This window comes from Musca domestica, unplaced genomic scaffold, assembly GCF_030504385.1.
Source record: "Musca domestica strain aabys unplaced genomic scaffold, Musca_domestica.polishedcontigs.V.1.1 84, whole genome shotgun sequence".
NCBI lineage: Eukaryota > Metazoa > Arthropoda > Insecta > Diptera > Muscidae > Musca > Musca domestica.
The window spans coordinates 2,348,646-2,361,663 of NW_026712417.1; the positions used below are offsets into that span (position 1 = coordinate 2,348,646).

Here is a 13,018-nt window from a genome sequence, read left to right on the forward strand (position 1 = left end):
ACATTTTGTGTATGTGTGTGCATTGCTTTTCCAACAAAAAAATACAATAATTTGTAATTATTTTAAATTCGGTTGTAAAATAAATGCATATTTTCGATGTTAATGGACCACACATTATAAAATAATGGGATAAAACTGTATTGTCCTATTAGTTTAAATTCGATCTTGTGGGATAACCCCAAAATTCCATTCTTGTTTCGCTGGTTCTCCCCAATATAAGAATTTTGTGAGAAAAATAAAAATAAACAAAAGCAAATGTTGCATATTTAAAAGTCTATATGACACTAAAAGACTCCATTTTTTCTTTCTTTAATGTTGAGCAACCTCATTGAGCCATGGGGAATTCCGTTTTTCTTTCTTTTAAGTGTGAAACAGTTTAAAGCTTAAATCTTGACTTCGGTGTGAAAAGTGGAATTTTTTTGGCTGAAGGTAATGTGAAAATACAACACTCCTGTCGCCTTTGAGATCTGTGTTGCAACCAGTAGCACGATTTAAGCTCGGGAATACTTCTATTGTTTACGTGAATTTACTGCACTAGACAAAACCAAACTGTTTACCTTACGTCTCCCACTAATCAAATACTCAACGTAAAAGAAAAGTAACTAATTTAAGTACTGAATTTAACAACCGTGAATACTACAGCTGACAGAGTTTTCCCATGCCTGTTTCGTAAACAACGGTGTCTTCCTTTTACTTTTATTGTTTATCGGACATTATGTTTTGTCTTCATTATTGGACTCGTTTGGGACGTTTTTTATTTTGATGCAGGCAAGCGTTATTAGCCGGACAAAATTTTTCTTTTACCATGTTTTTTTGTATTACAATTAAAATTATATAACAATTAGGTAGCATCAAGTTCACTTAGAAGCTTATAGTAATGGAAAATATCGACGAGAAATATCGCAAACCAAGACGAACAAAGGGAACGCCTTCATACTATTATCGAAATCGAGTTGCTGCAGCAGGAATTGTTGCGGGAAGTTTAATATTTGCTTTGTGGTAGTAAGTTTCAGAAATGTGTTTCACAATATTCCCAACGGTACATTCTAATTGTCCACTTGCTCTCTCTAGTTGTACACCAATATACCAAGGAGCTTCCGAGAAATTTGTACGTGAATATTTGACCACAACCGAGGAGGAGAAAGATCGCAAATATATGTTCAATCTGAAAGCAAATCCTCGCACGTCGAAAGCCATACAGCAGACAATAGACGAAAAGAAACAATTGATTTCGGAACGATAGAAATTGGAGCTGAAGCATATGCTATGGATCGTGCAACCCGTAAAGCTAATCTAAAGAAACTACAATTACCGGGTACTGTTAATACAAGACAACGGTATGCATGCACATTCTTTCTTACAATGTTCATTGACTAGATGTAGTTAATAAAGTACCTATACCAAATAAATGTTTATTAGTTGGAAAAAGTAATGTTTTTGTGTCTTCTTTTTTTATTTCAAGTAAAAAAACACAAAATGTCCAAGAACTAGGTACGGCCTCAATTTCAAGTTATTTTGCTGCTTCAGAAAGTGACAACAAAATATCCCCCGAGAAGAATGGGAAAGATAAATTACCGGTCAGTGATACAACAAAAAGTAAATGCAATGAACCTGAAGAATCAGAAACACTGCCGAAAACTAAAACGACACGTGCCAAACGTACAAAGCTCGATGCATTCGTATTTAAACAGCCAAAATCATTAGACTCCGGTACAAATAATGATCAGTTGCAGGAAGATGATTTCGATGTGCCCGAAAAGAAAGTCAAAAAGGCACCACCACCGCCCACAACAAAGACGGAAAACAAAAAGGGCAATACCAAAAGTAAGGTCGCGAAAAAGCCTACGAATAAGAAAAGACAATCCACAATAAAATCAGCATTTCTTCGTAATGAACAAATGTTTGCTGAAATAGCTGCCCAACATTGTGCCGCAGATAATTTCAATGTCGATGATATTCAACTGGCTTTGGCAATATCTCGTTCTGAAGCCGAGAGTAGAGGAATAGCTGTTGCCGCAGATAACGAGAATGATGGTGATGTTGTTTGTGTTGCAGATCAAAATGACGAGGTTAAGGATGCAGAATCAATAAGGCAGAAGCTAGCAAAATATGGATTTCGTACAGCCGAAAAAGAAGGTACGCCCAAAGGTTAAAATTAAATTAATTTGTTTATAATTTTTCCTAACGTGTTTCTTTTTCCATTTCAGATTATAATGCATTTGCCGAAGCATTTATGGCTAAAACAAAAGTTCGTACCAAGAAAGCAAAATGGGCCAATAAATTTACCACATTAACACTGCGCGATGAACAGCTGCAAAAGAAAAAACTTAAAGAACAAATAGAACTGATTCTAAATAAACAATTTTGCAGAGCATCTCAATCTGTAGAGGAACCTTTAGTAGAAACTTATCAACTTCAAAGCAAAATACTTAGAGTTAGTCAAAAAGCTGAGGTCAACGAAAAAGTTGTACAATGTCCAGAGCTGGAGGAAATACCATTGGAACAGTTTTTTGTCACTGAGTTATTTCCATTAAGTAAAGTGAATGCTGGACATTTACTACGAAAATGGGAAGCAATACAGGGAAGAGATTTTACACCCAAAAAACAAAGTTCAAGGGCAGAGAAAATGGCAATAAAGATACATCAAATCTATAAAGATTTGGAAAATTACTATCACAGACTCAAATATCCTTCGTTGGATGGGGAAGTGGAAAATGAAGAAATTATAATTACTACTGATAAAACTTCCATTGATGATCAAGCAAAAATGGGGGACGTTGAATGTACCAGCGATAAACCTGTGGATTATTTTAAAAATTTACGTGTTCGAGAAGATGAAGATAATCCGAAGTCCGATTCTGGCAGTTCAATAACTAGTTCCATTTATAAGAAAATTAAATCTTTAATTCCACCCACCAGAAGTTTAGAATTAATGGATGTTTCAGCTGGATCTACGGACACAAATGCTGCCACAATATGTTCATCGCAAATGGAAACAGAACCACAGTTGAAGCTATTGAACAATGTTTCGTGTACACCTGAAAATTTATTACGAAATAAGGATTGTGAGAATACTTTGGAGGTGGGAACTAGCAATATAGAAATTAATTCATTAAACGCAGCAAGAACACATGAAAGCAGTATTGTAGCATCGTCTAATATAAAAGACATTCCTGAAACACATAAAGTTCCGTTGATAAATCATGCAAGTGATAGCAATAAACCCATCGTGGATGTTGCCAAAGGCTTAGACCTTAGACCTACAACTTCCTGTATTACACCTCAAAAGCCAACACCTAATAGCGGTATGAGTTCCACACAAAAACCGAGACCAAATTCACCCGATTTATTTGCCGATTCAGATGTTGAAATGGAAGATGAAGAAGAGACAAATATTGACATTGGTAAAGGTGTGTATTCCATTTGCTTTCCATGATAATATGATAAAGATTATAATAATCGTCACCAGAGTAATAATCAATTCAATCCCTGGTAATATTCCTTGAAAATCTTGAAGGTTAAAAAATCTATGCAAGAAATAGTCAAGCTTGATTGTTTTGGAATTTATTAGCCATATGCAACAACTTCAAATTATATACTAAGGTTTTTGTTGGTCGTTCATTGTCTGAAGGGTGGCTGAACCAGCAGCGAAATCTATTACATATCGAATTCAAAATCAATATTCAATACGGCGAAAAAAAAACCCATAGAATTACTATGTACGTCTGATTTTTTATGTTCTGCGATAGGTTTTCCTTCCTTATTATTTGACCATGACTTCGTTCCTTTATGTTCTAAACCATTTATATTTATTTGTAGGAACCAAAAATGTCCACCAATTTTACACCATGAGCACCGTGGATGCTGATCCAAATACAATCGAAATCGTTTCCAGTGAAGAGGGTAAGATCTGCTCTCATGCAATATATTTGGATCAATTCCATTAATAATATTATTTTGTATAGCAAAGAATAATTTTTCGCTGGAGTCTACTGAACACATAGCAAAAAGTGATAGTGGTAAGAAATGCCATTTATTATCATTAAGGCAATATTATATATTTTTTTATTTTCAGTTAACCACCATACAACCGTCCTGAGAACCGAAGATGTGGCCACAAATGCAGTTGAAATATTTTCTAGTGAAGAAGGTAGGATCTTGGGCTAAAGGACATTTAAAAAAGCGTCCATTAATAATATTTATTTTGTATAGCAACAGACCTTTTCTCTCTGGAGTCTCAAAAACACCCATCGAAGAAAGTTGGTATGGAAAATAGTCTAGAAACCATTCAAAATATATGTTCTCATGTATTTAATTTTGTCTTAGTTACCCACAATAGTTTCGGGGAGAGTTCCAAAGAATCTGACGACGAAAATGCAATTGAAATGCTATCAAGTGAAGAGGGTATGTTATGTTGTAAGCCACCTTTATTAAAAAAATACTTTATTAATTTAATATTTTTGTGTAGCAAAGAATATTTTATTCCGGGAAGTTGAAGGATCCACATCAGTTCGTGTTAATGGTAAGACAATCGATAAAATAAGTTTGCATAATGTTATTTTTTTACTAAATTTTAAAGTTTTGATTTTCATATTACTAAAGTTCAAATTCACTTGCCTTGATAGATTCACCTGACACCATGGAAGAAGATACCGAAGAAAATCTCATCGATCTAACACAAGATTATGAAGAAGATCATGTATCCAAGGAAAAAAGCAATACCACAAATAATCAAAGTAAAACTATAACGGAGATAGACATATTTGCTGATTCGCCTTTAAACGACGAGGAGTTCGAAAAGGCAATAACAGACATAAATAGTAATTCCGAAACATCGAAATATGTAAATAAGTTAGATGGGGATGAAGATTTCAAATTAACATTAAGTTTCGAAACAAATAAGATTGACAATCAAGATTTCTTTAAGTCCACTCTTGACTTGGCATCTCCTGAGAAGAAAAGGAAACGTTTGGATAATGGCAACGATTTACAATTTTCAAATGCAAATATCATGGATAATCTTGAGGTGAATGAAATTTCACTTTTCTCAACAAATTTTGAAGTAAATCTTTGTCCAGATATTAGCAGTGTTTGTGGTGAAGTAGCAAAAGCTAAATCAATTACCAACTTAAATGAAGTTAAGATTTCGGAATCAAATGCCATTACAACCAAAAGTAAATCTATTGAAGAGAACGTCCAAAAAGGGGATGATGACAAACTTAAAAGTCCCTTACATTCTCCACACAAAACAAATGAAATCATTGAAATACCCGATGATATTGATTCAGACAATGGAGGAGAAGAAGAAGAAGATATGATCCTCAGAGAAATGGAATTAAATCAAAGTAATAGATCGTTTTTGAATTTTCAAGGATCAAATCAATTACAAACATCATTTCATCGTCAAACTGCCACAATCAAGGATGTCAGTCAAAAACCTTCATCATTTGCGGTTGGAAATGATACAATCTTTCGAGAATTGTATAATAAATATTTGGGTGGTAAGGAGAAATCTAATGAATCTCTATGCAGGAGAAGCTTTTCCCAAATGGTAACCAACGTAAAAACCCCATCTGACTCGAATAAAAATGATAGCAGATTTAGTATGGATTTGGAAATGACCGTTGAACATTGTATAACAAATAGGAAATCCTTATCATTTCATGCAACATCACCTGCAAAACCCGATACGGACACGGGCAAATCTCAGTCATTTAATTTGCAAAATCACAGTATAGATTTGACACAAAACGAAGATGATGAGGGGAAGGGAAATATCATTGACCAAGAGGAGGAGGATGAGGAGGAATGTTTGGTGTTATCCGATGATGAAATAAATTATTCCATATGGCAGGCAAATAAAACAAGTCGTTATAAAGATTCCAATGGAAATTCTGCAGATGAAGAGCACTACAATGAAGAGAAGGATACATCAGTGGTTCTTGATATAATCAACAATGGGTGCTTATCGCCTTCCAAACAGATAGATTTAACTCAAAATTCGTACAGTGATTTTGAAACAAAATCACCAAACGAATCGCCATATATCGATCATAAACTTGAACGAAGTAAATTTGGTATTCTGGAGGAGTTCTCGGAGACATTCGAATCGCCGACACCTAATCAATTGTTAGAAGAAGCATCATTTCTTCAAACGCCCGATGAACCCATAAAACGTTACAGTACCATAGGTAATCGAACAAGTGAAAAGTTTAGTGCCTTATTGAAAAGTGTTGATAATGAAGCTGCCGCCTTGGATGATTTCGATGAATTCGATATGATGGTATATGAAAATCAAAATTCGAAAATCTCCTCAGTGCCAATGGGATTAGATCAATTGTTGACAGCTGAAATAAGTCTCAAAGAATCTCAAAAAACCTCGAGCAGCAGTTGCAGCAGTCCAGTTTTTGATCTAGAGGGAATACCCTCCACCTCTTCAGTTAGTACATTGAAAAAGTCCAAGACATTTAGCACTGTTACTGGCCAGAAAAATAGCCTTGATAAAACCCCAAACAAAATCAAATTTCATAGTCATAAGAGTTCCTCGGACATTTTAAAGGCCACCTCCAAGCCCCCAAACATTATTGACAAACAAACATTAACCATCAATAATAAAACCTATCACATACGTGGTTTAACCGCCGATGAAGTTAAACCCAACTATTCTCAATATACTGAGGCGGAATTATTAAAGGCATTATATAACTATGGCATTAAACCGTTAAAAAGAAAACAAGCTGTTAAACTATTGGAATATATTTATCTGCAAACGCATCCCATAATAGTTGAAGAAACGGCACCCGTTGATGATTGTATTGAAAATTGTTTTAACACGGCTAAAGCGACCTCATCCACAAATGTGTACCGTGGTAGTATGAAAACAAAAACGACATTGCCTTCCAGTCAAATTGAAGAAGAACCCTTAACGCCAAGTAATGTTCTGTCAAACGTTGGCAACAAATTCAATCTTAGCGATGGCCTTGGTTCTGATATGATTCAATTTTCGCTTGAGCTAAAATCGGAGCTAGCAGATGAGAACTATATACTGCAGACAAATGTAACAAAGAAGGTAAGGAAAGCTACTTTTAATTTACAGGGTGAGATAAAAAAAAATGCAACAAAGTCAAAAGCCATAATTTTTACATTTTTTTTAATTTTATTGAATGAAAGCAACAAGTGTCGGAAATAGCATCAAATTTTAGAATAAGTTTAGATTTGTTCGAATTGGTCACCCTTGCCACAAATTATGGACTTCAAACGGCCAATGAAACCGTCACACGCTGTCCGAATGTTGCTCTGCAGTATTTTGGCTCATTCCCGGCGAATCGCTTGCTTGAGGTGATCGACACTTTGGTATTTTTTAGTGTCAACCTTGTTGTCCAAAATACTCCAGACACAATAGTCCAATGAATTGGTATAAGGAGATTTTGAAGGCCATTGTGCCCGGGAAATGAAGCGAGGAACCTCATTTTGTAACCATTCTTGGGGTTGCGCGTGCTGAGTGCGATGGTGACGAGTCCTGTTGGAGTGTCCAATGTCTGCGGCCAAAACGTTTGCATGCCCAAGGCTTTAATACACCCTCCAGAATATTTTCGCGATAATATTCGGCATTTATTCTGATGCCACGATCGATTAATACGAGCGGAGAGTGATCATCGGCAGTTATGGCGGCCCACACTATCACCATGGCCAGCGCTTGAGTTCTGGTGGCCAACCGAAGGTGCACATTTTCAGCAAGTAAACACGATCATTTTGTTTGTTTTTTATAAACTGCTGGACAACGAATGTTTTCTCATCGGAGACGGAGAAAACCAAATTCGACAGTTCGCCATTTTCGGCCAAGCGAAGCAACTCTTTTGTTCTTTTGAGTCTATTTTCTTTCGGCTGCGATATAAGTTCTTGCAATTTTTGGAATTTCAATGGCTTTTCCCCGAGCTCATTTTTCAATATTTGCCGAATGGAATATTGCGATATGTTCAGCTCACGAGTCATTTTTCGGTCCCTACGACGCGGGTTTCGATCAAGTCGCTTCTTTACTTTTCGAACCATTTCTGCTGATGTTGCTGTTTTCTTCCGTCCACTTCCTTGACGTCGGGCTACGCTACCAGTATCACGGTAACGAGCGATGGTACGAGACATAAAAGATTTATTCACATTTTAATGCTGGAGTGCTCTATAGCCACTTATGATTTTCCAGCCAAATATGAAGAAATCACACTATCACGCTTGAATTCCATCACAAATAGCTTTTCTCTGGAAATTTCTCACCAAAATACTTTTGTACGCTTGTAAACAATATAACGAGCTGTCACTGGAGTAATTTTAACAGTTGTCGGATGAGTGGCTTTTAAATGACAGCAGTCTGAAGATGGTTGCAGTTTTTTTATATCACCCTGTATATATGTGCATATAATATGTAAATTTTTGGGAGGTGCCTCCAATTCTGATGCTATATCTCCAGTTTCAAGTAGAATTTCAAAAATGTATATAGCCTATGTTTCTTTTAGGCGATATTGTAGAAAATCTGTTCAGTGGTTTTCGAGTCCATAAATTACAAACAAACATACAAACATTTTCCTCTTTTATAGATATAGAAGATAATGAATATGGGCAAATAATGTTTAATGTATAAACTACTTACAACTACATGTCCTAATTTCTTTTAGACCCCCCAACCTTTACTGCCATTTCATATTGCATGGTATAATTTGGTGTGTTCCAATCGCAAACTACATGAAAGTATTCTGATGTATGAACCCATTGATTTACAAGAAATTTACTTATTTCTAAAAGGCATTGGATATCGTTATGACCCAAAGGTAAATATTAAAATAATAAATTTATGCATTACTGAATATTTGGGATTATTTGCTCTAGGACCTCAAGCAATTTTTCGATCAACGTTGCATTATATTTCGTTATGATCTTGCAACGGCTGGTAGTAGTAACAATGCTAACAAAGAGAAAGCGAAAAATCGCCACGTTCGCAAGAAAAAGAAGACCAACATTAAACAGACAGTTAACATAAACATTTCTTAATTATTAAATATTAATGAAAAATAATAAGTGTAAATAATCGCAATGAACTGAAAGAATATGTTTTGTAAAATGTTTTTCTAAGTAATCTAATTTGCCTGTTTGTAATTATTTATGTGATGATCTTATAAACAATAAAATTAGCAATTTTTTTACAAATAAAAACTGCGAGTGTTTTTTTTTTTATTAAATAATTCTATGGGAGCAGAAAAAAAATTATTGTGTCAATACTTACTTTCTGGATTCCAATAAAAAACCCCGATATTTCTTTAACCTTTTCAAAAAAACATGTTAAAAATTTATTAACAATTCGTTGGTTAAAATGTTATTCCTTTAGATTGTTTTCCTTTGTTAAAAAAAAAAAAAACAAGGACGTTTTTTGTTATTATTATGGAATATATATATATACGTATAAGAAAATAAATAATAAAACTAAAATACAGCTGAATGGCTGTTAATTGACTATTGTTGTCAAGAGATTTGTGTGAATGTGTGATGTTACATTGGATAAAATCTTAAATACAAATACCATTTAACATTTGTACCATCATATTGTATTACAAAAAGAAAAAAAGGAACTAAAACAAAAAAAATATTAAGTGAAAATTATTAAATAAATTAATAAAAACATAATTCATTGCTACCATTATAAAATAAATCACAATATAAATATCTTTATGTATAAATATGGATGGTCGAATATGTGTTGCATGTAAAAGAAACAAAATCTAAACTTTCATTTTACGTTAAACTACATGAACTACTGCATTGATTGAGAGGTTTACTTTGTCCTAATTTAATGGCATCTTCATCGTTCTCCACTTGTGTTATGCTGGTATCGATGCGTCGCTTCAATTCCGTTGCCAGCGCCACAAAAGCATCATCAATGTTACGATTCTCTTTGGCAGATGTTTCTAAAACGTATAGAACTTCCGGTATGTATTGACACATTTGTTGTGCCTCCTCAAATTCTACTTCACGCTCATTTTCCAGATCACATTTATTGCCAACAACAATTAACAGAACACTTGACGTTGTATACCGTCGTACCTCCTCGATCCATTTTTGCAGATTTGCAAATGAATTGCGATTGGTTATATCATAAACTGGAAATATAACAAAATGTCTGTATATAATATTTAAAAAAATAAAAGTACCAAATGGTTTTGCAAAGAAATACTTATACCCTATAAGGTCAACCTGGTGCAAAAATTAGTTAATAGTATTAAAATCGATATTAAAGAATTCTCATCTGTCTCATAATACAGGGTCCATACCGGGCCCATCTTACTCATAGAAAATTATTGGTAAAATGTGTAGAAATGACGTTTTTAAGTTTAATTATGACAAAAATGGCCAAATTTTGCGAATTATATGGTCAACAGGGTGAGATGAAAAAACTTCAACCAACTTCAGACTGCTGTCATTTATAAGCCACTCGTCCAACAACTGTTAAAATTATTCCAGTGACCAGAAAGTTATTCGTAATGGAATTCAAGCGTGATAGTGTAATTTCTTTATATTTGGCTGGAAAACCACAAGTGGCTATCATTAGAGCACTCCAGTATTAAAATGTGAATAAATCTTTTGTGTATATTCTGGAGGGTGTACTAAAGCCTTGGGCACGCAAACATTTTGGCCGCAGACCTTGAACATTCCAACAGGACTCAGCACCATCGCACTCATCACGATGAGTTCCTCGCTTCATTTCCAGCGCATAATGGTCTCCAAAATCTCCGGATACCAATCCGTTGGACTATTGTGCTTGGAGTATTTTCGAAGTCAAGGTTGGCACTAAAAAATATCAAAGTGTCGATCACCTCAAGCAAGCGCTTAGCCGGGGATGGGCCAAAATACCGCAGAGAATTATTCGGACAGCGAATGACGGTTTCATTGGCCGTTTGAAGTGCATAATTCGTGCCAATGGTGACCGACCAAATCTAAACTTATTCTAAAATTTGATACCATTTCCGACAATTTTTGATTTCATTCAATAAAATTGAAGAAAAATTAAAAATTATGGCGTTTGACTTTGTTGCAATTATTTTATCTCACCCTGTATATATATTAAATAATGCTTGATTGTCTCAGGGTCCATACCGGCCCCATTTCACTCATAGAAATTTAGAGAGAGTGGAAAGAAAATCGTTGGTAAAATGAGTAGAAATTGCGTTTTAAAGTAAATTTAAAGTTTTTAAAATTATGACAAAATAATAACAGTGAACACCGAATATCTTTCCTACATAGCACCAATTTTACCAATTAAAAAATTTAATAAGTCCTACAAAATACCAATTATTTGGGAATATCGTTCTATGGGAGGCCATTCCAATTGGAAAAGACATTGAACCGCCAATTCAAACAAAACAGACACCTATGGTCTCTTTTATATGGCGTTCATGTCAAAATGAGAACTGATGTTAAAAGGTTTTTCCTTAATTACAGTGAATTTAATTAAAAATGGGATAGAAAACCTTCCAAATACCGAATATCTGGAGCTAATGGAGCTAAACTAAACTTTTTTACATGTCCTTTTCTATATCCTGTTAGAAAATGCGTCTATAAATTTCAAAATAATTAAAATCCAAATTTTACGATATATTAGAACTTATTCTGTATTGTAGATCAATATTGAATATTCATGTACTTGATTTTATTTAAGGTACTTAATGTACCTTAATACCTTGATTTCAATTAGGTTTAGCTAATTCGACTCACAAGTCTTTAAGGCTTAGTTAAGAAATTTAAAAATAAATTACATTTACTTCACGGGTTCTCAGACGAAAATTTCGAAGTGTTACAAAGAAATTGTCAAATTTAACATGCCCCCAGCTTATAGGGAAAACTATAAAATGAAGAAATGTTAAGCATCTCAGCAAAAATTCAATTTACAAAGAAAAACACGTGTGTACAAATAATGCGCAAACAACCGGACAATAAAGGCTGAATTGAAACGGAATAAAGAACCAAATATTATGATATGGAACCATTTCATAGATATGACAATTTTTTTTTAAATTTATAAAAATGATTCATTACCCTAGAGTAGTACTTAATTCCCCCAAAGACATCAGACAATCACCTACATACCAACTGCGTATTTAGCCAAACGAAATGGGCGTTGAATACCACAAGAAGAAAAAAACAACACACTTACCAATGATAACACCATTCGCTGAACGATAATAACTTTGTGTTATTGTGCGAAACCGTTCCTGACCAGCCGTATCCCAAATTTGCAACTAAAAGAAGAATGTTGTTTTCCTAAATAAATTCCAATTTGATATATTCTTCATATGACTTACCTTAACTAGTTTACCTTCTAAACTAATGGTTTTCATTGAAAAATCCACACCGATTGTATTTCCCTGACGTTCCATAAAATTACCAGTCTTAAAACGTTCAACTATGCAAGTTTTTCCAGTTCCAGCATCACCGATTAGCACAACTTTGAATAGAAAATCAAAACTTTCTTCACTGGGCAGAGCCATTAGTGTTTGAGGATTTCTGGCTGTCATGTTGATGATTTGCTGCCACTCGAAGAATGTTTGTGTTCTAGGGGACGGAGAATAGTTCGCAACGGCAAGGTGTGATGTCACTTATGTGGATTCACAAACGGTTAACAACAATCAATCAACTGTAAAATGTGGGTGTTTTTACACCTTTCCATTCACTAGATTTCTTTTCTTTGGAATTCTTTAGACACTGTAGTAAGAATTCATGAAAGGAATGTGCCCGAACAGATTAACCCTGGTTAGGAGTTTTGTTTTGGTGAATAATTGATTGACGTTTTTCTTTTGTGTCTAGTTGTTCTTTGGCTGCCGGAGATTTCCCTAAAATACCACTCTTTATTTTATTTCTATAGTACGCAATTAACTAGAGCGACAATATTATATTCCTTCAGTTCAAGAACAAGTTGTTTTTTTTATTGAATAACAAATTAAAGAACCTTACTAATTACCAACACAATAGAACCCGATGA

The 13,018-nt window shown here is 34.4% G+C and overlaps 2 protein-coding genes across 3 annotated transcripts; one reads left to right on the forward strand and one right to left on the reverse strand.

The window, feature by feature from the left end:
- The first annotated feature begins 707 nt into the window (after window positions 1-707).
- On the forward strand, window positions 708-9,181 carry LOC101893253 (structure-specific endonuclease subunit SLX4). 2 transcript variants are annotated; one of them, XM_005182365.4, is made up of 13 exons: window positions 708-1,002; window positions 1,072-1,337; window positions 1,463-2,136; window positions 2,208-3,410; window positions 3,820-3,903; window positions 3,966-4,019; window positions 4,076-4,150; window positions 4,213-4,263; window positions 4,327-4,404; window positions 4,469-4,522; window positions 4,626-7,069; window positions 8,667-8,819; window positions 8,878-9,181. In XM_005182365.4, the coding sequence occupies exons 2-13, from the start codon at window positions 1,267-1,269 to the stop codon at window positions 9,037-9,039; spliced, it is 5,103 nt and encodes a 1,700-aa protein (XP_005182422.2). In that variant the 5' UTR covers window positions 708-1,002; window positions 1,072-1,266; the 3' UTR covers window positions 9,040-9,181. The 2 variants fall into 2 exon arrangements, with proteins under 2 accessions (XP_005182422.2, XP_019891931.2); XM_020036372.2 differs by having other exon boundaries at window positions 4,219-4,263.
- Window positions 9,182-9,300: 119 nt separating this feature from the next.
- LOC101891701 (ras-related protein Rab-43) lies at window positions 9,301-13,018 on the reverse strand. The gene is made up of 3 exons (XM_005182355.4): window positions 12,342-13,018; window positions 12,194-12,278; window positions 9,301-10,142 (listed from the first exon to the last, which is right to left on the reverse strand). The coding sequence occupies exons 1-3, from the start codon at window positions 12,552-12,554 to the stop codon at window positions 9,778-9,780; spliced, it is 663 nt and encodes a 220-aa protein (XP_005182412.1). The 5' UTR covers window positions 12,555-13,018; the 3' UTR covers window positions 9,301-9,777.